The 23574-nt window shown below is 39.1% G+C and overlaps 1 protein-coding gene across 1 annotated transcript in view; it reads right to left on the bottom strand.

Moving 5' to 3' along the window:
- The window catches only part of LOC115216786 (protein unc-13 homolog D), a 527921-nt gene extending 512410 nt beyond the window's left edge, over nucleotides 1–15511 (bottom strand). Inside the window, exon 1 of the mRNA XM_036504398.1 lies at nucleotides 15380–15511. Within this exon, the coding sequence (XP_036360291.1) occupies nucleotides 15380–15424 (45 nt within the window). The 5' untranslated portion in view covers nucleotides 15425–15511. The remainder of the gene's footprint in view (nucleotides 1–15379) is intronic.
- Nucleotides 15512–23574: the final 8063 nt, after the last annotated feature.

The raw sequence follows: 23574 nt of genomic DNA, 5'->3' as shown, positions 1-23574 counted from the left end.
TATCTTAAGATTCTCTCCCTCCCTCTCTCTCTGTCTCTACAGTGTGTTATATGACATTCTCACCTGGCCAACAAACTTTAGCAGGATCAGAAACCTGCACTGCAAGTCTACTATAAGAGGAATGGTCATTGTTGGACTACAATGTTATCATTGGTTGGTTAGAAAAAGTCCAACATGAGACTAAACAACAATAACATTACTAAAATATCAAAAATATTAATATCCATATTGTTTGTCATCATGATTTCCCACTCACTGCTCACTCAATTACACCTTCATTTCACTGTGGGTGTTTGAACACAAGTATGACGTGTATTATATAATCAGGAATAGATAGTGATATTCTGAATGATGTATGCAAAACATAAATTTCAAATGAATTAAAATTAGAGAAAGCAAACAAAAACCATGCAGCAGTTTTGAGCAACTCACAAAGAAAAGGGGAGACAATTCCAAGAAATTATTACTAATTTCACAGAAAATAATTTTTATGTCAGGAAAGACTAATCTTTGTTAGCAACAAATATCAGATTTTTCCATAAACATGAAAATTGATAACTCCTATTTTTTTTATTAATTAATTAATTCCTATTTTTTTTTTAAGTTGTCTACCCTTCACCTTGAATGTCACCAATAATTACCCCTTGATTTTATTTTTTCTTTCTTCATATTTCAGTTTATTAAGAATTTATGTATATATAAGCGCAGGAGTGGCTGTGTGGTAAGTAGCTTGCTTATCAACCACATCGTTTCAGGTTCAGTCCCACTTTGTGGCACCTTGGGCAAGTGTCTTCTACTATAGCCTCAGGCCGACCAAAGCCTTGTGAGTGGATTTGGTAGACGGAAACTGAAAGAAGCCTCTCGTATATATGTGTGTATATATATGTATGTATGTATGTATGTATGTATGTATGTATGTATGTATGTATGTATGTATGTGTGCGTATATGTTTGTGTGTCTGTGTTTGTCCCCCCAACATCGCTTGACAACCAATGCTGGTGTGTTTACATCCCCATAACTTAGCGGTTCAGTAAAAGAGACCAATAGAATAAGTACTAGGATTACAAAGAATAAGTCCTGGAGTCAATTTGCTCGACTAAAGGCAGTGCTCCAGCAAGGCCACAGTCAAATGACTGAAACAAGTAAAAGAGTAAAAAAGTATATATCATTAACTATGTTAATTATACAAATTTCATTAGCCAATTCAAGTAATGTTCCTTGGCTTTTATTTTTTTGCAAGGAAAGTTTGTAACAATAGTTTGATAAACTCATTTATTCAAACTGGAATAATTACTTGATATTAATTAGAAGAACACATACACAATGGCTGTTAAAGTGTGAGTATAACAACAGTAAAATACTCAGTGGTAGTTAACTTAAGAGGTCTCCTCCAATAGACAGTTGTGATGGTGGAATGTAAGGTAATAATGGTGGTTGTGGTGGTGGTGCTGGTGATGGCAATGGTTGTCTTTGTAGTCAACCAATGGTGGTGGTTATGGTGGTGATCTGTGGTGATGGTCATGGTAGTGGTCATGGCAGTGGTTGTCTTAGTAGTGATGCAATGGCAGTGGTGGTGGTGGTGGTGGTGGTGGTGGTGGTGGTGGCAGCGGCGGTGGCGGCGGTGGTGGTGGTGGTGTGGTGGTGGTGGTGGTGGTGGCGGTGGCGGCGGCAGTGGTGGTGGTGGTGGTGGTGGGTGGTGGTGGTGGTGGTGGTGGTGGCGGCGGCGGCGGTGGTGGTGGTGGTGGCGGCGGTGGTGGTGGTGGTGTGGTGGTGGCGGTGGCGGCGGCGGTGGTGTGGTGGTGGTGGTGGGGTGGTGGTGGTGGCGGTGGTGGTGGTGGTGGTGGTGGTGGTGGCAATGGTTGTCTTTGTAGTGGTCCAATGGTGGTGGTCTGGGGTGATAGCCATGGTGGTGGTCTGTGGTGATGGTCATGGTGGTGGTCATGACAGTGGTTGTCTTAGTAGTGATGCAATGGCAGTGATGGTGGTAGTGATGATGATGGCAATGGTTGTCTTTGTAGTGATCCAATGGTGGTAGTCTGTGGTGGTGGCAATGGTGGTGGTCTGTGGTGATGGTCATCGTGGTGGTCATGGCAGTGGCTGTCTTAATAGTGATGCAATGGCAGCTATGATGGTGATTGTGATGGTGGTGGTAGTGGTGGTAGTGGTCATGATGATGGTAGTGTCAGTGATTATGGTGATGGTGGCAACAATGGCGATGATGATAATGATGATGAAGACATTGGTGTGAACGAGGGCAATGGTGAAGGATGGTGATGGTGTTGGTATTCTGCCTCAATGAGTTTCATCTGATCCATGCAGGCATGGAAAAGTAGACGCTATAACAACAACATCAACCAACACCAATCCTGATGATGATGATAATGATGATGGCAGACGTGACTAAAACAACGTCTGGTGGTATGGTGGTATGGTGGTATGGTGGTGTTAGTGGAATTGGTGATGGTGGTGGCAGTGGCGGTTGTAGTGGTGGCAGCGGAAGCTGTGGTGGCAGTAGCAGTACCGGTGGCGGCAGTAGAAGTGGCGATAGCAGTAGCAATGGTGTCAATGGCAATGGTTGTAAGATAATTACTTTACAGACAGAAGACGTACATGAATAAAGAGGAGTGGAAGATGAAGAAATGATGCAGTCTGTTGGCGTGTGGAGGAAGGATGCCAAGTGTTGTCAGCTAACCCATCCACCCCATCTCTCTAGTTACAGTATCTAGACTCCACAATCATAATTGAAAACAGTAATTCCATTAGTTTTCATGTAAGTGATAAACATCAGTATCAGATAAGAAAACAGTGTGTATAATTATTGAATGACATTTATATATACTCACAGAAACACACAAACAGTTGAAAATATTGTGCATTGAGAATATAAAATGTTCAGTTTGGTAGAGACAAAATATAATCAATGAACAGCAGTTATTGCAACAAAAAACTTGGTGATTCTAAAGGAAGTAGTTTTTTACTTAAATGGTTTTTTTGCTTTGTTGAGAAGATCAGGGGTAACTTTAACAGTTTCTTATTTATCATCATCATCATTATTATCACCGTCATCATCACCATCACCGTCACCATCACCATCATCATCATCATCATCATTATCATCTTCATCATCATCATCATCATCATCATCATCATCATCATCACCATCATCATCATCATCATCATCATCATCATCATCATCATCATTATCATCTTCATAACCATCATCATCATCATCACCATCATCATCATCATCATCATCATCACCATCATCATCATCCTCATCATCATAATCATCATAATCATTGCATCATCACCATCATCACCATCATCATCATTGTCATTATCATTGTTGTTGTCGTCCTTGTACTCCTCCCTTCCCCTCCCTCCTCTTCCTCCTCCTCCTCCTGATCTCCCCAATCACCTCCTCCCTCTCCTCCGACACACCTCCTTCCCCACCTCATCATCATCATCATCATCATCCTCACCACCACCACCACCATCATCATCATCATCATCTTTATAATCTTCGTCATCACCATCACCATCATCATCACCATCATCATCATCATCATCATCACCACCACCACCACCACCACCACCATCATCATCATCATCACCATCATCATCATCATCATCATCATCACCATCATCATCATCATCATCATCATCATTGTCATCATCATCTTTGTCATCTTCATCATCACCATCAGCAGCAACAGCAGTAGCAGCAGCATCACCATTATTGTCGTTGTTGTTGTCGTCGTCGTCATGATTTAACATTATTTTCCATGACAGCATGGGTTCTCCAGTCTGTCAGGATTCGTTGAGCTGCAAAGCTGCATCAAGCTCTAGTGTCCACTTTGGCACGGTTTCGACAGTTAGATGATCTTCCTAATTGCCAGCCATTCTACAGTGTGGACTGAATGCTTCTTTTGTGCCACCAGCACTAGTGAGATCACCAAGTAACCAGCAAGACAGGAAAATACTAGAACAAAAATAAACCTTCAACTAGGTGCAGGAGTGGCTGTGTGGTAAGTAGCTTGCTTACCAACCACACGGTTCCAGGTTCAGTCTCACTGCGTGGCACCTTGGGAAAATGTCTTCTACTATAGCCTCGGGCTGACCAAGGCCTTGTAAGTGGATTTGGTAGACGGAAACTGAAAGAAGCCTGCCGTATATATGTATATATGTGTATATATATATATATGTGTGTGTGTATATATATATATATATATATATATATATATATATACATATGTATATATGTGTGTGTATATATTTGTGTGTCTGTGTTTGTTCCCCCAACATCGCTTGACAACCAATGCTGGTGTGTTTATGTCCTCGTAACTTAGTGGTTCAGGAAAAGAGACTAATAGAATAAGTACTAGGCTTACAAAGAATAAGTCCTGGGGTTGATTTGCTCGACTAAAGGCGGTGCTCCAGCATGACCGCAGTCAAATGACTGAAACAAGTAAAAGAGTAAGTAGAGAAGATATTTGAGAAGGTAAGGTGGTTTTATGGCAGGTATGACAGAGGGACAAGCACAAAAATCTTGCTTTAGAGAAGATACATGGCTTCCCCACATTATATAAGGGAGAATGGGAGTAGCTGGAAAGAAGAGAACGACAGTCGTGATGTGTTGCCAGAGCACCCTTCAAAGTACAAGGAGGAGAGCATAAGAGAGGACACAGACAATGGATTGAGGGAAGTAAGCAGTTTCATAAGAATGATATATACATACATACATACATACATACATACATATACATATATATATGTGTGTGTGTGTGTTTGTGGATGCGCAATGGCCCAGTGGTTAGGGCAGTGGACTCGCGGATGTAGGATCGCAGTTTCGATTCCCAGACCGGGTGTTGTGAGTGTTTATTGAGCGAAAACACCTAAAGCTCCACGAGGCTCTGGCAGGGGGGGGGGTGATCCCTGCTGTACTCTTTCGCCACAACTTTCTCTCACACTTTCTTCTGTTGGCCTGCTTGCTTAGCCAGTGGGGTGGCGTCATTTGAAGGCTAAAACAATGCAAAAGCGCATTGTGACCAGCGATGTGTAGCAACATCTGATAGCCTGGTCGGTCACGGTGATCACAGTGATATACATATATCATCATCATCATCATCATCGTTTAGCGTCCGCTTTCCATGCTAGCATGGGTTGGACGGTTCAACTGGAGTCTGGGAAGCCAGAAGGCTGCACCAGGCCCAGTCTGATCTGGCAATGTTTCTATGGCTGGATGCCCTTCCTAACGCCAACCACTCCGTGAGTGTAGTAGGTGCCTTTTACGTACCACTGGCACAGGTGCCACATGAGGCTGGCAAACAGCCATGATTGGATGGTGCTTTTGCGTGCCAATGGTATATATATATATATATATACCATTGTTATTATTTACAGGATTGTAAAACTTGTCACCATATAACAAAACCATTTGCGCAGAAAAAAATATTTATATATATACAAGGTGATTCAAAAGTCACCATACATAAGAGCAATTTATGTTTTTATAAGAAACAGTTTATAAGAAGGATTTTTTTTCATTTAACAGTCTCTATATGGCTACCATTGTTTTGAATACACATTGCAATACGTTTAACCCACTCATTGTGAACTCATAATAGCACATCCGATGATACGTGTGCAAATGAGATGGTGATGTGTTCCTTCAAATGATTTATGTCTTTCATCTTTCAGTGATATACTGTGCCCAAAGATAGAAATCAAGAGGGGTCAGATCAGGAGATCTAGGGGATCTTATAAACTGTTTCTTATAAAAAAAATTATTTTTTCCTATGTATGGAGACTTTTGAATCACCCTGCATGTATGTGTGTGTGTGTGTGTGTGTGTGTATTGTATGAAGGACCATAGGTAAAGCCAGAACAATGTGAAGTAAATACAAGGCAAATCCCAAGAAAAAAAATATGTGAATTAATGTAGACTAACCTTGTATTCAATATTTCATTGGTTATGACTTCATTTCCAAGAAATTAATGAATGTTGCCGCTTTCTTGAAAATGGGGTCATAACCCCTAAATATTGAATGCAAGGTAAGTCTACATTAATTCATATATTTGTTTTCTTGGGATATGCCTTGCATTTACTTCACATTGTTCTGGCCTTACCCACAATCCTTTATACAATATATATATATATATAAAGCAAATAAGTAACAAGGATGTCAAAGTATTAATGCAATATGGACGTTTCAGGCAGCTCCAATTAATTGAACAAGCATTACATCAATTTGAAATACAATGCCATCTTCAGTTGCAAAATACAAATTTTCAACAGTATATATATATATATATACACACATTTTCAAAATTTAACCACATGTGAATCATTGACGATTTTTATTTTTCCTTCATCTTCCTTTTCTATTGGACTTTCGTCTGTCTCCTGTTTCTGAAGAAGATATTTGCTCGAAACTTAAAACTACCTCTCTTTCCTTCCCTGAGTGTCTGCTAATACTTTACTTGTACCATGTGTTCGTGTTGTTGAACCCACCACATGAAGATGGAGAACATAAAGATGAGCATAAACATAATTTGAACTCAGAACATAAAGATTGACAAAATACTGTTAAGCATTTTGCCCACCATGCTAACAATTCCCCCAGCTCAAATAATGATAATAATAATAATAATGATAATAATAATAATAATAATAATAATAATAATAATAATAATAATAATAATAATAACAATAATAATCCTTTATATTGGAAGCATAAGGCCTCAAATTTTTGAGGACAGGAATAGTCGATTACATCAACCCGTGTTTCCGAAAGGATGAAAGGCTAAGTCGAACCTGGTGGAATTTTAACTCAGAAGGTAGTGACGGGCAAAATGCTGTTAAGCAATCTACCCGGCATGCTAATGATTCTCCCAGCCCGAATAATAATAATAATAATAATAATAATGATAATAATAATGATAATGATAATGATAATAAAAAATGATAATGATAATAATAATAATAATGATAATGATAATGATAATGATAATAATATAATAATAATAATAATAATAATAATAATAATAATAGTAGTAGTAGTAGTAGTAGTTCAGATACCAGGAACCCCAAAAAGGCAGAAATTCAAAAGACAGTGCTCATGGCAACTTCCCAAAACCTAAATAAAATATTGTCTGTGTAATGTCAAACTTTAAAACAAACTCATAATTTTTTTATGTTTTCTTGAACATTCTCTAGAATGATACTTTGTGCAAAACCAAATATATGACACCCTAGGTATAACACCAACATGAACTTCTAACTTGTTGTCTCTTGAGGTCTCTGAGTGAGACTTGGAGTCAATGTATACAAATACAAAGCAAAAGTCAAACATATAATAATAATAATTATAATAATAATAATAACTAGCAGGACCTGTGGATATTCCACAGTGTGAGTCAGCTTATTTGAAAACATGTTATATTAAACACAAGCAAGAAATTTCAAAATATTCTTTTGAAATCCTGTCATTTAATCAAAGCTGCACTTTTAAATATAATTGAAATGAACTTAGAAGCCATTGCTTATTTTTCATTTCTTAATATGTTTGACAGATATGATGTGGTTTTTAATTTAAGGAAATAAAAGATGAATTAAAAAGATAAAACAACTTATTCATGCCGGTGGCACGTAAAAAGCACCATCTGAACATGGCCAATGCCAGTACCACCTGACTGGCTCTTTTGTTGGTGGCAAGTAAAAAGTACACACTACACTCTCGGAGTGGTTGGCATTAGGAAGGACATCCGGCTGTAGAAGTATTGCCAGATCAGATTGGAGCCTGGTGCAGCCTCCTGGTTTGCCAATCCCCAGTCAAACCATCCGACCCATGCCAGCATGGAAAACGGACATTAAACGATGATGATGATCATCATCATCATCATCATTTAACGTCTGCTTTCCATGCTAGCATGGGTTGGACGAGTTTGACTGAGGGCTAGCGAACCAGATGGCTGCACCAGGCTCCAATCTTGATTTGGCAGAGATTGGAGCCAAATCAATATATATATATAAAACTACACTTTTCGCTATCCAACCCCACCAAGGCTCAGTCACAGTAATTTACCAATTGAGATTTTTTTTCATTTTTTCCCATTTCTTTTCATTTCAGTTCAGTTCACCTATTACATCCTTTTTCCATGCTGGCATGAGTTGGATAGTTTAACAGGAGCTGTCTTGGCAGATGTTTGCACCAGGTTTCACTGTCTATTTTGGCAGGGTTTTTATAGTTGGATGCCCTTCCTAACACCAGCCACCTTACATATATATCTATAGACTCACCTACATACCTATTTATCTATCTAGTGAGCCAGACAGCTGGCTAATTAACTCTCATATCTGCATTCCATTTTGTATCTCTCTACTCTCTTAATACCCGTAAGTATTTAAACCAAATAACTAAAAAAACATTGATAACGGCATGCCCCAGCATGGCAACAACTTTTGGTCTGGAATATGTAAAAGATAAAAGTGTATCATCCATAGCTATTTGCTGAGGTTATTTCCCTTTAATTTAACTATCTCTCAGTATATCTGAGTACACCATTTGTTCTGAAGTGTAAGACCTATTACTCCCTCCACCTCTATCTTCTGCTGCTCAACATCCCACTTTCTTTTTCTGTTTCTTTGAAATTAACTGCTATAATTTATAATGTGTTCAGTTGGTTTAATAAATAATTAACAAATGAAAATCATTCATTGACAGTATGAAATGAAATCCAAACAAAAGAAGGAAATAAAGAATTTATAAATCTTCATGACATTGTTTCACTATGTTAAACATTTTGATTGTGCTTGTGATTTGAACGCACATATGCAAAATAATATCGTACCTTCTCTTCCTTTCTCTCTGTTAGTCTCCCTTTCTCCCCTTCTCTCAACATCAAAAAATCAAATGGAAATTGTAGTTGTGATACCTGTGCCAGTGGCACGTAAAAAGCACCATCTGAACGTGGCTGATGCCAGTGCCGCCTTGACTGGCTTCTGTACCAGTGACACATAAAAAGCACCAACCAATCGTGGCCGTTGCCAGCCTCACCTGTGCCGGTGGCACGTAAAAAGCACCCACTACACTCACGGAGTGGTTGGTGTTACGAAGGGCATTCAGCTGTAGAAACACTGCCAGATCAGACTGGAGCCTGGTGCAGCCTCCTGGCTTCCCAGACCCCGGTCGAACTGTCCAACACATACTAGCATGGAAAACGGACGTTAAACGATGATGATGATGATGATGATGATATACATATATACCTTGAACAAAACAGTAATGCAGGAACATGTAGGATAATATTAAGGATAAACATGGAAGATGTTGTTAGTACTGCAACACTGGGCATGAAATTTATGTTGTACACTGTAAAGAAAGAATACTTTCGGCAGCCAGAGATACCTGAAGAGTGAGTGAAACAGTAAGAGAAATCAAAGAGAAAAAGAAAAACCACAGAATAAAGAAATGAAAGGAAATGGAACTGCATAGCCAATTCATGCAACAAACCAAGAATGTTGGAAGTGAAGATTGATGGATTTGGCTGATAAGAATTTGAAACAAGAAACAGAAATGCTAATTATAGCCACTCAGGAACAAGCCCTTAGAATAAATTTGATAAAGGCAAAGATTGCCAAAACTCAGACAGCAAATTTAGAATCTATGGAAAAGGAGATGAGAGTGTCACATTTTGAGTGAGTGCAGTATACTAGCACAAAAGGAGTATAAGTGCAGGCATGACTGTGTAGGCAAAAGAGTGCATTGGGATGTTAGTTAAGTGTGTAACTTCAAAACAACAGAAAAGTGGTATGAATACTGACCAGAGGCTGTGACAAAGAATGAGAATTACAGGATCCTATGGGACTTCAGTCCCATAGGAAATCTCATAAAGACTGACCATACTATTGAAATAAGAAGACCAGATATGATTATAGAGGACAAAATAAACAAACAGTATGCGATTATTGACTTTGCAGCTAGTAATATCAGGATCTAGTCAGAGAGCTGAGGAGACTGTGGAAGACCAAGACAACAATTATTCCTGTGGTATTTGGTGCACTTGGCACAAATCCCAAAATGTTACCTGTAGGAATGAAAGAGACTTGGATTGTAACTTGCCTTGCTGACTTGCAGAAAAGTACCATCCTGTATCTTACAAGAATTCTAATAAGGATTTTTGAGATTTGAGGGGACTTGTTGTCACTAAACCTCAAGATAAAATACTTGCTAACTAAATAAGTATGCACTAATGAAATAATAATACAATAGTAAAATAAAAATCTGCAAATTTTGTCACAAGTCCAGCAATTTTAGGGTGAGGCATTATGTCAATTACAATGAACCCAGTACACAAATGGCTCGACTAGTACTTATTCTATCAACCCCAAAAAGATGAAAGGTAAAGTTAACTCTGGAGGAATTTGAACTCAGAATGGAAAAAATCAGAATGCCACTAACCATTTTGTCCAATATGCTAGCAATTCTGTCAGCTTGCTGCCTTAGCAACAACAACAAGAACAATTTTATATTATAAAAGAGAAGCAGATCTCCATCTGTCTGCCCTCACAACATCTATTAGAGGGAGGGGGAAAAAGGAGAGGAATCAAAATATATTTTTAGAAAAAGGGGAGGAGAAAAAGTTGCTGTTGAGAGAGAAATACGGTGTGAGAAAGAGAGTGTGTGTGTAGGTGAGTGGGGTGTGTGGGTACAGATACATAGGTAGATAATAGATAGATAGATAGATAGATAGAGATAGATAGATAGATAGATAGATAGGTGGTGTTGTCACCATAGTAACTGACAAATTTTGATTAAAAACACAAGAATTTTAAGTGCCAGTTTGTCAATACAACGCAACACAGCTTAAAAAAAGACTTTCATTTTGTATAACAATATATGTAGTTATTCGTTTGGTTGTGTGTGTATGTGTGTATGTGTTTCTGTATATCTTTCAACATAGAGACAAAGGAACAGCAACACAGCTTCAAAAAAAAGGACTTTCATTACGTAACAATATAGTTATTTTTTGTGTGTGTGTGTGTATGTATGTGTATCTTTGTGTTTCTGTATGTCTCTCAACATAGAGAAAACACAACACATACTTTAAAAAAATACTTTCACTATGACAGGTTGTTGTTGTTGTTGAATGAGAAAATCAGTGTTGAAGAGAGAGAGAGAGTGTGTGTGTGTGTGTGTGTTTGTGTGTGCGTGTGTGTGTATGTATGTGTGTGTGCGTGTGTGTGTGTGTAAACGATAGAATTAAAATCTGTTTCAAGAAAAAAAACAGATTGTTGTTGAGAGGGAATTACAGTGAGAAAGAGAGAGAGAGAGAGAGAAAGAGTGTGTGTGTGTGTGTGTGTATGTGTACACATGTGTGTGTACACTAGTGTGTGTGTGAGTGTCTCTGTGTGTGTGTGTGTGTGTGAAAGATAAATAGATAGGTAGAGCATTGTCACCATAAATAACTCATGAGTCTTCCACTATATAACAGTCTAGTGTTAAAAGAAGGACTGTGTATGATCGACAAATATTTTTACTGGCAGTATAGTGATGGGTAAAGACCAAGTAACAATAATTTTAGGAGGAGGTATTTAGTCAATAATACTGAGCCAGGTACTCAGCTGGCTCAGCTGGTACTTATTTTATCAACCCCAAAAGGATGAAAGGTAAAGCTGACTCTGCAAGAATTTGAACTCGTAATGGGAAAAAAAAACCAGAAGAAATATCACTAAAAATTTTGTCCAACATGCTAACAATTCTGTAAGCTCATTGCCTTAACAACAACAGCAACAATAATAATAATAATAATTGTTTCAAATTTTTGCACAAGGCCAGCAATTATAAGAAAAGGGGTAAGTTGATTCTATTAGTCCCAGTGTTCAACTGATATTTATTTCATCAACCCCAAAATGATGTAAGGTAAAAATCACCCATGGAGATGCTAGAACTGAGAATGCAAAACTGAAAGAAATGCCAGTAAGCATTTTGTCCTATGCACTAACAATTCTGCCAACTCACCACCAATAATAATAATAATAATAATAATAATAATAATAATAATAATAATAATAATAATAATAATGATGATGATGATGATGATGATGATGATGATGATGATAGTAATAATAATGTTTAGTATTGTTTCCATAGTTACAATGCCATCGTCATTCAATGAAAATTTTCAAATGTTTCCTCTCCATTAATCTAACATTCTCTTCAGGTTATAACTACACAAAACTATTGACAAGAAATATAAAACATTAATTGAAACTTCAAATAATGATTGAGCATCAATATTTCTTGAATTACCAGTTAGAATTCAAACTGTTGCTAAAGAATTATTTACCAATATGAAAGAATTTAAATGTCTAAACGTCTAGAAGGAATTGTTATTTAGATTATAATTCTTAGATTGTTTACCTCATCTGTGTTATGTATATGGCTGTATACATAAAGGGCTTGCTTCTGAACCATGTGGTTTTGGGTTCAGTTCCACTGTGTGACACCTTGGGCAAGTATCTTCCACTGTAATCTCGGGCTGACCAAAGCTTTGTGAGTGGCTTTGGTAGATAGAAACTGAAAGAAGCCTGTGTATTATCATCATCATCATTCAACATGCATTTTCTGTGAGGTGTAGATCATTATTTCTTCATTGCCCACAAGAGGCTACACATAGAGGGGACAAACAAGGACAGACAAAGGGATTAAGTCGATTACATCGACCCCAGTGTGTAACTGTACTTAATTTATCGACCCCGAAAGGGTGAAAAGCAAAATCGAGCTCGGCGGAATTTGAACTCAGAATGTGAAGACAGATGAAATACCACTAAGCATTTCACCTGGTGTGCTAACAATTCTGCCAGCTCGCTGCCTTGAGTTGTAGATTGTATGTATGTGTGTGTGTGTGTATGTGTGTGTGTATGTATGTGTGCATCTTTGTTTCTCTTTGTCTTGATATAATGCGATAATTAAAAAACAAAAACATCACCATACGAGTAGAGTCCCTTGTTTTCAGTCTGCTATAAAGACATGTCCAGCCATGGGGAACTGTTACCTTGGCAGGAAACAAGTGAAGGGTAGTCACAGGAAGGGCATCCAGCCCTAGAAAATTCTGCCTCAATTAACTACATCAGGCCATATATGCATGGAAAAGTAGAACATTAAAACCAATGATGATGATGGTGGCGGAGGTGGTGGTGACAATGACGATGGTGATGGTGATGACGACGACAATGATGATGATGATGATGGTGATGGTGATGGTGATGATGACGATGATGATGATGATGACACTGCTTTTGTTTGGTTTAGTCTTTGATTGCCCTCAGGTGTCTAATTCCTGAATATATTATACGGTCCATAATTCAAGCCCAGTCAGAAACCATGTTGGTTGGTATTATTTTTATTGATGTCTCTGGTATTGCAGAGACAGTAACTGAACCACTTCTGCTGTGACTGGGCTCTTTCCAGAAGAAATTGCCTTGCCCCAGGTACATCTATTACCCCTCCACTCATGGATAAGTCACAAAGGTAAAGCAAGTCAATATCATCATCATCATTTAACGTCCATTGTCCATGCTGGCATAGGTTGGACAGTCTGACCAGACTCCAGTCTGCTTCGGCATGGTTTCTATGGCTGGATTCCCTTCCTAATGCAAACCACTCTGAGACTGTAATGGGTGCTTTTACGCACCACTGGCACAGGTGCCATTTGCATGACACCAGTATCTGCCATGACTGTGGTTTTACTTGGCTTTATGGGTCTTCTTTTCAAGCACAGCATAATGCCAAATGGACTTGGTCCTTGCTTCCATAAGGCCCAATGCTCAAAAGGTGCTTTTACATGCCACTGGCACAGGTGCCATTTACGTGACACCGGTATCTGCCACGACTACTTTTTTACTTGGCTTGGTGTGTCTTCTTCCCAAGCATAACATAATGCCAAAGATCTCAGTCATTGCCTCTGTGAGGCCCAACATTCGAAAGGAGCTCAACCACTTTGTAACATTTATGGAGCTGCAATGTATGCCAGATATTGGTTAAGCATTACCATACATATCTGCCTTAGGGTCCCTCCCTCTGGATTTTCTGTAGTGGCTTACTCTCTTAGCCTTTTTTTAAATGCTCAATGAATTACCCCACAAGACAGTTGGGGTTCATTATCATAGTGTGCATAACTTGGACAGAGCCAACCTCACTTTCTCATTCTTCAGAATTGTATTAGTCTGGTGCAACAGGTGCCATGAGCCCAGTAGTTATCAGGATGCAGAATTTGGTTAGAGTTATCTTTTTTCTGACGAGCATCTGAAGAGCTGATGTGCCTCATCTACCCTGGGTCTGTGAGATGTATCTGTGAGTGACCCACCTCCAGAGGTTTCTTTTTCATGCTAATTGACCAACAGCTTGGACTGTGACAGATGACTCTGGGTCAACGTGGACTTGGGAACATTAGTGGCTAAGCAATGGTTCCATATTCCTTAAAACCCTGGAACTTCCAAGCCATGGCCCCACAATGGGATGCAGTTGAAAATTATACACTTATTACCCAGGAATAAAACAGCTGATGACTGTCAGAGAGAGAACCATTTGAAGCATAATGTAGATATAAATATTGATTTCAAATTTTAACACAAAGCCAGCGATTTGGAGGAGGGGATGAGTTGATTAAACTGACCCCGGAGTTCTACTGGGGTCGTGTTTAATTGACCCTGAAAGGATGAAAAACAAGGTCAACCTCAGCAGAATTTGAACTCAGAACATAAAGTTGGACGAAATGCCATTAAGCATTTTGACCTGTGTGCTAACTATTTTGGCAGCTCACTTCCTTAATGCAGATATAAGTATTGTAAACATACTCTGTAAGAATGATGTAAAGAGTCCACGAATTTACATTCTAAATAACTTTGGTAAACAAAATTAATAAAGATTTTTAATAAACAGAATTAACAAATAGCTCTAATAAATAATATTAATATAAATAACCTAAATAAATTAAATTATGTTTCACAGCACTTATATACTAGATAGATGTTTATTAGTGAATTACTAAAAATTTGATACATGCTTTTCTCATTAAGTTTGTATTAACTAGAAGTTTGAGCTTATTCAATGAGGAAACTTTAAATTATAGACAACATAAATTTTGAAATAAATTTGATTCTATTCTCAATGGTCTCAGCTCCCTGTAAGTAAATGCTCTTTGTTGTTCTAAAACTTGCTTTAAAATAATGCTTGAATTTAACATTCACATGATTTTTCTCTCAATCCAAAATGGCACACCAATAACTGACTATATTCATCTTAAACATCTAAGAACATTGGGATGTTCTCAAATACAGATTAACGGATTAAAGGGGATTAATTCTTGACTTACCCTGACTTTTTCTTCAGAAATCCTTTTTTCGTTGTTTGTGATCATTTTGTTTCCCCTCTTTTTGAAGGAATGAGCGTGTCTTTGTGTTTGTGTTTGTCTGTATGTGTTTCTGTGTGCTTGGGTGTGTGCATGTGTATGTGTATGTGGGTATGTTTGTATATGACTGAAGCAGTGTGTGATTGTTTCTCTATGCCTGAATATGTATATATTACAATGTCTGTGTGCGTATATACACATGAACTCTATGTGTCAGTGTGTATGAATGTATGCATATTTGTATGTATGTGTGCATGTATGTGTGCATGTATGTGTGCATGTATGCGTATGTGTATATCTATATATATGCATGTGTGTGTGTGTGTATGTGCATGTGTATCTGTGTCCATATTTATGGAAATATATTTGTATGTGCTTATGTGTGTGTATGCATGAGAGAGAGAGGGAGAGAGAGTGTGTGTGTGTGTGTTTGTGTGTGTGTGTGTGTATGAGAGTGAATGTGCAGGTGTGTTTGTGAGAGAGAGAGAGAGGGAGAGAGGGAGTGTGTGTGTGTGCCAGTGCATGGGAGTGTGTGCACAAGTGAGTGCATGTCAGTGCATAGGTGTGTGCGTGATGCGTGTGTGTGTGCGTGAGTGAGTGTGTGCATGTGTTTGTGTGTGTATGTGTGTGTGTGTGCGTGTGTGCGTGAGTGAGTATGTCCATGTGTTTGTGTGTGTATGTATGTGTGCGTGAGTGAGTGTGTCCATGTGTTTGTGTGTGTGTGTGCGTGTGTGTACGTGTGTGTACGTATGTGTGTATGTATGCGTGCAGAAGTATGTATGATAGAATGTGGCTGTGTGGATGTGATGGGAGAGTTAATGAATGTATCAAATGAATGGAGTTAAGTATAGCTAAGTGCTTCAGATAATTGCAATGGTTTCTATTTAGAGGTATTTAAGTCGACACTTGATGTCGCTTTCTCTAATAACTTCATATATATCATTTATCTTTTACTTGTTTCATTAGACAGCGGCCATGCTGGAGCACCACCATGAAGAATTTTGTTTGAATGAATCAACCCCCCGATCTTGTATTTATTTTCTCTTTTTTAAGCCTGGTGATTATTCTACCGGTTTCTTTTGCTGAACCACTAAGTTATGAGGATGTAAACACACCAACACCAGTTGTCAAGCAGTGACAGGGGACAAACACACACACATATGTCGGTGGGTGTATGTATGTATGCATGCGTGTGTATTTATGTATGTATGTATGTATGTATGTATGTATGTATGTATGTATGCATGTATGTATGCATGCGTGTGTGTTTATGTATGTATGTATGTATGTATGTATGTATGTATGTATGTGTATGTATGTATGCATGCGTGTGTGTTTATGTATGCATGTATGTATGTATGTATGTATGTATGTATGTTGTATGTATGTATGTATGCATGCATGTATGTGTGTTAATGTATGTATGTATGTATGTATGTAGGTAGGTAGGTATGTATACAACAGCCCTCATTCAGTTTCCGTCTACCAAATCCACTCACAAGTCTTTGGTTGGCCTGAGGCTGTAGTAGAAGACATTTGCCCAAGGTACCACACAGTGGAACTGAACACTTAAATGTATGGTTGCAAAGGAAATTTCTTATTTCTTTACTACCCACAAGGGGCTAAACACAGAGGGGACAAACAAGGACAGACAAAGGGATTAAGTCAATTACATCAACCCCAGTGTGTAACTGGTACTTATTTAATCTACCCCGAAAGGATGAAAGGCAAAGTCAACTATGGCAGAATTTGAACTCAGAATGTAACGGCAGACGAAATACCGCTAAGCATTTCGCCCAGCGTGCAAATTTCTAACCACACATACATAGAGAAAGATAGCAAGAGAAAGCCTGCAATAACAACCTCATGTTGCATATCATAACCAACCATATTGTCTACTGCAACAGCTTCACATTATCTTCTAAAAGACAAATTCGTGTTACCAATCTTCACGCTATATTACCTATGATAGCAACTACATTGGCTCCTGTAGCAACCTCATAAAGCATACTATAACAAAGCCATATTGTCAATCATAACAGCTTAGTGGCTAGTGTAACAGCTTCATATTGCCTACTAACGCAATTTCATATAGCTTACCATAACAACTGCGTGTTGCCTATATACCATCACAACAGTATATTCTTTTCTATTTTAGGCACAAGGCCCGAAATTTTGGGGGAGGGGGCCAGTCGATTAGATCTACCCCAGTATGCAACTGGTACTTAATTTATCGACCCTGAAAGGATGAAAGGCAAAGTCGACCTCGGTGGAATTTGAACTTAGAACGTAAAGACATGAAATGCCACTAAGCACTTTACCCGGCATGCTAACATTTCTTATTTCTTTACTGCCCACAAGGGGCTACACACAGAGGGGACAAATGAAGACAGACAAACAGATTAAGTCGATTATATCAACCCCAGTGCATAACTGGTACTTATTTAATCGACCCTGAAAGGATGAAAGGTAAAGTCAACCTCAGCGGAATTTGAACTCAGAACATAAGAGCAGATGAATTACCACTAAGCATTTCACCCAGTGAACAAACGATTTTCCCAGCTTGCCTAGTCACTTATTGTACCATAATGATTCTCCCTAAGAACTATGTCACGTATCTATGGAATACTCAGCCACTTTTATGGAACTTCAATGAATAGATCATTCTGTTGATGAAAACCAGTTGAGGTCTTTTCTTTACTCTTTTATACATTATGCCTACCTCTTTCTTCCCCATCCTTCAAAATTTCTATACTTCCTGAGATTCACCAACACTACACCTGATTTTCTCCCCTCCATACACACGCTAACATGTATCTGACTCATACACTGTTCACTTCCCAGACATTTGTACATTACTGCATATGTTTTATGCACACTTTTGACAAGTTGTAGTGCACCTGAGCACTGTATACAATAATTTCATTATTATTATTATTATTATTACTTTTTTTTTCCTCTTTCAAATTTGCTTCCATTTCTTGCCGAGTGTCTTCCCGACTCCTAGGGCAAAGAAACTCATAGTATACTTTGGTAGGCCATTAAACCAAACTCAGTAGTTCGTTCATTTTTTTTTTTTTTTTTTTTTTTAAAGTTAAATTAAAATACATGAGCAGCAACAGTTCTCACATCGACAATGCTCTTCTCAATACGTGTGATGTACCAGTTAAGACAATCTTTTGCACTTCTTGCAGGGATGGTAAGCCAGGGATCATTCTCATATAATTTTCGGTTCCCTTCTTGATCATTCCTAGTGCTCCTACGATCACTGGTATTGTAACCGCCTTGAGATGCCACATTTTCTCAATTTCAATGAGTAGGTCTTTATATTTTCTGAGCTTGTCAAACTCTTTCGCTGAGATATTATGATCACAGGGGATGCTCATGTCGATCAATAAGCAAACTTTATTGTTTTGGTCTTTCACAACAATATCTGGTTTATTGGCCTTGATGGTTCGGTCTGTATGTACTGGAAAGTCCCACAGAATGGTTACATTTTCTCCTTCAGTTACAGCCTCAGGGTGGTGATTATACCACTTGTCGGCAGTTTTGATATTGTAATGCCGACTTATTAGCCAGTGGAGATATTGGCCAACTCTGTCATGCCTTAATTTATACTCCACTGGTGCTAAGACTTTACATCCAGAGATTAGGTGGTCCACTGTTTCAATCATGTCGTTGCAGAATCGGCATTTTGGGTCTGCTCCATTTTTCATCACATTGGCCTGGTAGTTCCGGGTTGATAGGCTTTGATCTTGAGCAGCCAGGATGAAACCTTCGCTCTCTGCTTTTAGCCCTGAGCTCCGTAGCCACTGATGGGTTCGCTTCTGGTCAACATCAGCTTGTTTGCTGCGGGTCACATATTTGCCGTGCAGAGGTTTCTCCTCCCACCTATCAGCCAATTGCTCATGCGCTTTTTTCATTGCCATCATTTTCACCTTCTTTGCAACAATAGTTGCCATACTTCCCTCGGGTTGTTCAATTTGGGTATCCTGCACGAGATCAATAGCAAATTTTTTGCTTTCCTTTATGATAGAATGAAGCTTCTTTCGTCTCTCGTGATTTTCCACGAGCTTTAGCATCCAGTTATTCAATATTTCGAGATATTTGGCCAGTCCAATTGTGGTTGTTTCGTAAGCTAGTTCAAATTGGATCAGGCCTCGACCTCCTTGGGCTCTGGGAAGGTAAAGGCGATCTACGTCTGCCTTTGGGTGGTGCATCCTATTACAACTCAGCAGCTTGCGTATTTTTCTATCTATATTCTTTACTTCACTCATATTCCAGTTCAACACATTGTAGCTATAAGTAACAACTGGAACTGCTAAGGAATTTATAGCTAACACCTTGTTACGTGCATTTAGTTCAGATTTCAGGACTGCACGAACTCTCCTATAACATTCCTTCCTGATTTTCTCTTTCATGCTTGCATGCTGAATACCAGAGCCTTCATTTATCCCTAAATATTTGTATGTTTGTTCTTGCTCAAGCTCTCTTATGACTGTGTCAACATCTAACACGACTGAATTTGTGGTCTTCACTTTCCTTTCTGGAAAGTGGCCTTGGCACACTTCTCAAGTCCAAACTCCATCCCGATGTCATCGCTGAATGCTTTCACGGTGCGCAATAGGCCTTCAAGTTCATTATTGTCTTTACCATAAAGTTTTAAGTCATCCATATAAAATAGATGGCTTATTTTTTTATTGGCAATTTTATACCCATACCCTGTTCTGTTTAATTCACTTGTAAGGGGTATTAGGGCTATGCAGAATATTAAAGGTGAAAGTGAGTCACCTTGAAAAATTCCACAGTTGATGTTTATATTTTCTGAGGCAAGTACTCCATTAGAGTGGTATAATTGGAGATTCGTATTCCACAACAACATATTGTGCTTCAGGAAGTTTGAAATCACAGGGGAAATTTATTATTATTATTATTATTATTATTATTTATTATTATTATTATTATCTAAATGTACCCAACAGTATTGCATCCCTCTTTTGTTCTCTTCCTCTTTACTCTAACATCATTGCTATTCTGCTGTTCTACACTATTAGACATCTCCTACTTCTCCCACTCAAACCTGGCCCCTCTGTTTCACTCATTCCTACCCTCCTGGTACTTTGAGGGTTAACGTTGACGACTCATCACTGCCATTTTTATTGCTTTTTAGCTCCACCCAATCATTCTCAGCCTTTCTTCTAAAATCCGGGTATTCACGTAGCAAGGATCTTGTTCCATTCCATCTGTTTTCTCTCAAAATTTGCCCTTCTCTACTCTTCAATTTCTAGCATAGAATTCCCCTACTCAGACTTTGTAATCTTGCAAGCAGCATGGTCATCTCACTAGTGCTGGTCGAATAGAAAAAGCACCCGACCCATGCTGTAAAGTGGTTGGTTATTAGGAAGGACGGCCAGCCATAGAAACCATGCCAGAGCAAACACGGAAACATGATGCCGTCCTTAGTCTCATCAGATCCTGTCACACTGTCCAACCTTCAGGTGCTGGATGATGATGATGATGACGATGATGGTGGTGGTGGTGATGGTGGTGGTGGTGGTGGTGTGGTGGTGGTGGTGGTGGTGGTGGTGGTGGTGGTGGTGGTGGTGATGGTGGTGGTGGTGGTGGTGGTGGTGGTGGTGGTGGTGGTGGTGGTGGTGGTGGTGGTGATGGTGGTGGTGGTGGTGGCAGCAGTGGTGGTGGTGGTGATGGTGATGATGATGATATGATGATGATGATGATGATGATGATGGTGATGGTGGTGATGATGATGATGATAATGATGATGATGATGAATTGAATGTTGACGAATTTATGGTCAGCCGAAAGTGTCACACAGCTGGGACAGAACCCTGTGGCAGGGTAGCAAACTTCTTAACCACACATTCCTGCCTTAAAGATGAGTATTCACCTATTCATTATATTCTTGTATAAGTGACCAAGTATTCCACAGACATGTGTACCCATAACTTTATCCATGGGTAGAATCAATGTAACAAAGTCTGTGTGGGAGCCAGACTTTTGAATCACTTCTATCCGTTTCTACCTACCAAAAATTCACTCATGAGGTTTGGGTTAAACTGGGGGTTATGGGAAAAGTCATTTTGAATTACTTATATAGCAGTCACCAAAATCTTTTAAGTGTCAGTGTTCCCTGCCCCGATAATCTTGCACCTATGTTCTTTGCATGTGAGAAACCTAGTGGAACCTCCTCTCCACCTTACTTCTTGGATGCAGCACAAATCTACACGTCTCCATTCAAGCATCTCAACAATCTCACCAGACCTACCTTTCAGTGTGCCCATGCTGAGTGTGCCAACCCTGAGGGTGTCGGAGGTGTGGGCCCATGAGACCCTAAGATGGGGGACAGCAGCATCGTGTACCTGAAAAAAAAGCTCACATTTGGCAGAATTCATATACAAACAATAGCCTCAACATGGAATCTCAGGATTACAAAGCAAAATTTTTAACCATTCAGCTTCAGAGTCAATTATCTTGTACTGGAAGGCACAGATGTTTTAATAAACTTCATAGGTACAAGAGTGGCTATGTAGTAAGAAGCTTGCTTCCCAACAAAATGGTTCCGGGTTCAGTCCCACTGCATGGCACCTTGGGCAAGTGTCTTCTACTATAGCCTCGGGCTGACCAAAGCCTTGTGAGTGGATTTGGTAGACAGGAACTGAAAGAAGCCCATCGCATATATATATATATGTAAGGCATGTAAAAAGCACCCACTACACTCTCAGAGTGGTTGGCATTAGGAAGGGCATCCAGCTGTAGAAACTCTGCCAGATCAAGATTGGAGCCTGGTGCAGCCATCTGGTTCGCCAGTCCTCAGTCAAAATCGTCTAACCCATGCTAGCATGGAAAGCAGACATTAAACAATGATGATGTGTGTATGTGTGTATGTATGTATTCGTGTATCTCTGTTTGACAACCGATGTTAGTGTGTTTATGTCCCCATAACTTAGCAGTTCGGCAAAAGAGTTGAATAGAATAAGTACTAGAATTATAAAGAATAAGTCCTAGAGTCGATTTATACAACTAAAGCTAGTGTTCCAGCATGGCCACAGTCAAATGACTGAAACAAGTAAAAGAATAAAAGAATAAAATAATATTGCTGGTGGTTATTTCATTGAGTCCCAGGGTGATTATTAAAAGTGAAGTTGACAAAAGCAGGATCTGAACTCAGGCTTGAGAGGACTAAAATTAAATGCTTTAAGACAGTTAGTTAGGCGTTCTGACTCTGCCCTGCTTTAGTAAAAATGGTGTCTAATTAGCACAACACTAATTACTGAAAAGAAATACCATCATCACCATCATCACCACCACCACCACCACCACCACCACCATCATCATCATCACCATCATCATCATCATCATCATCATCACTACCACTACCACCACCACCACCACCACTAATGTTGTCTTTATAAATATCGCTGTCATTAATGTGGCAATCACCACTGAAATAAATACAACAACCACTTTACACCACAGCCACCACCATCATTGCTGCTACAACTACAACCACCATACCCGTTGTTACCTCCACCAATGCCACTAGTAATGCCATCATCACTATCACTACCGCCATCACCATCATACTTCAGCTACCACCACCATCACCACCACCTCACCACCACCACTTCTATCATCACCACCACAGCTGTCTTAATCCTCATCAATGCCAGGATTATAAGTGCCTCCACCCTCACCTCCAGCAGCTTCATAACAAGTATTACCACCTTTGCCATCATTTCTGAAATACAGCCACATCCTCCAATGCCTTGACTATCATCAACAACAACAACAGTACCAATACTAACACCATCCTATAAACACTGAATCATGTGACAGAATATTGCACCAAACTGAAAGCCTCTCCCAGTAATGCAGACCTAGCAGTATTTAAGAATGGTAATTACTCACAATAAACAGTTGCTAACATTGTATTTGTTTCATAAAGAAAACAATTAGCATTGCTAATCAGCCAATGTATGACAGATAAAGGCAGAAAATTAATTAACCCAAATAATGCCTTTAGATGTTCATCTTGTCCTACTTTTTAGTATTAGAACACAGATCTCCGGCTAAGGGAATACTGTGGGTCATACATAACCGTTGCTTTCTCCATGATTATACTTACACACTGACAAGGC

Source organism: Octopus sinensis, linkage group LG1 (genome assembly GCF_006345805.1).
Source record: "Octopus sinensis linkage group LG1, ASM634580v1, whole genome shotgun sequence".
Lineage (NCBI taxonomy): Eukaryota > Metazoa > Mollusca > Cephalopoda > Octopoda > Octopodidae > Octopus > Octopus sinensis.
Note: the sequence above shows the minus strand (reverse complement) of the source record. Positions and strands in the feature narration are given on the sequence as shown.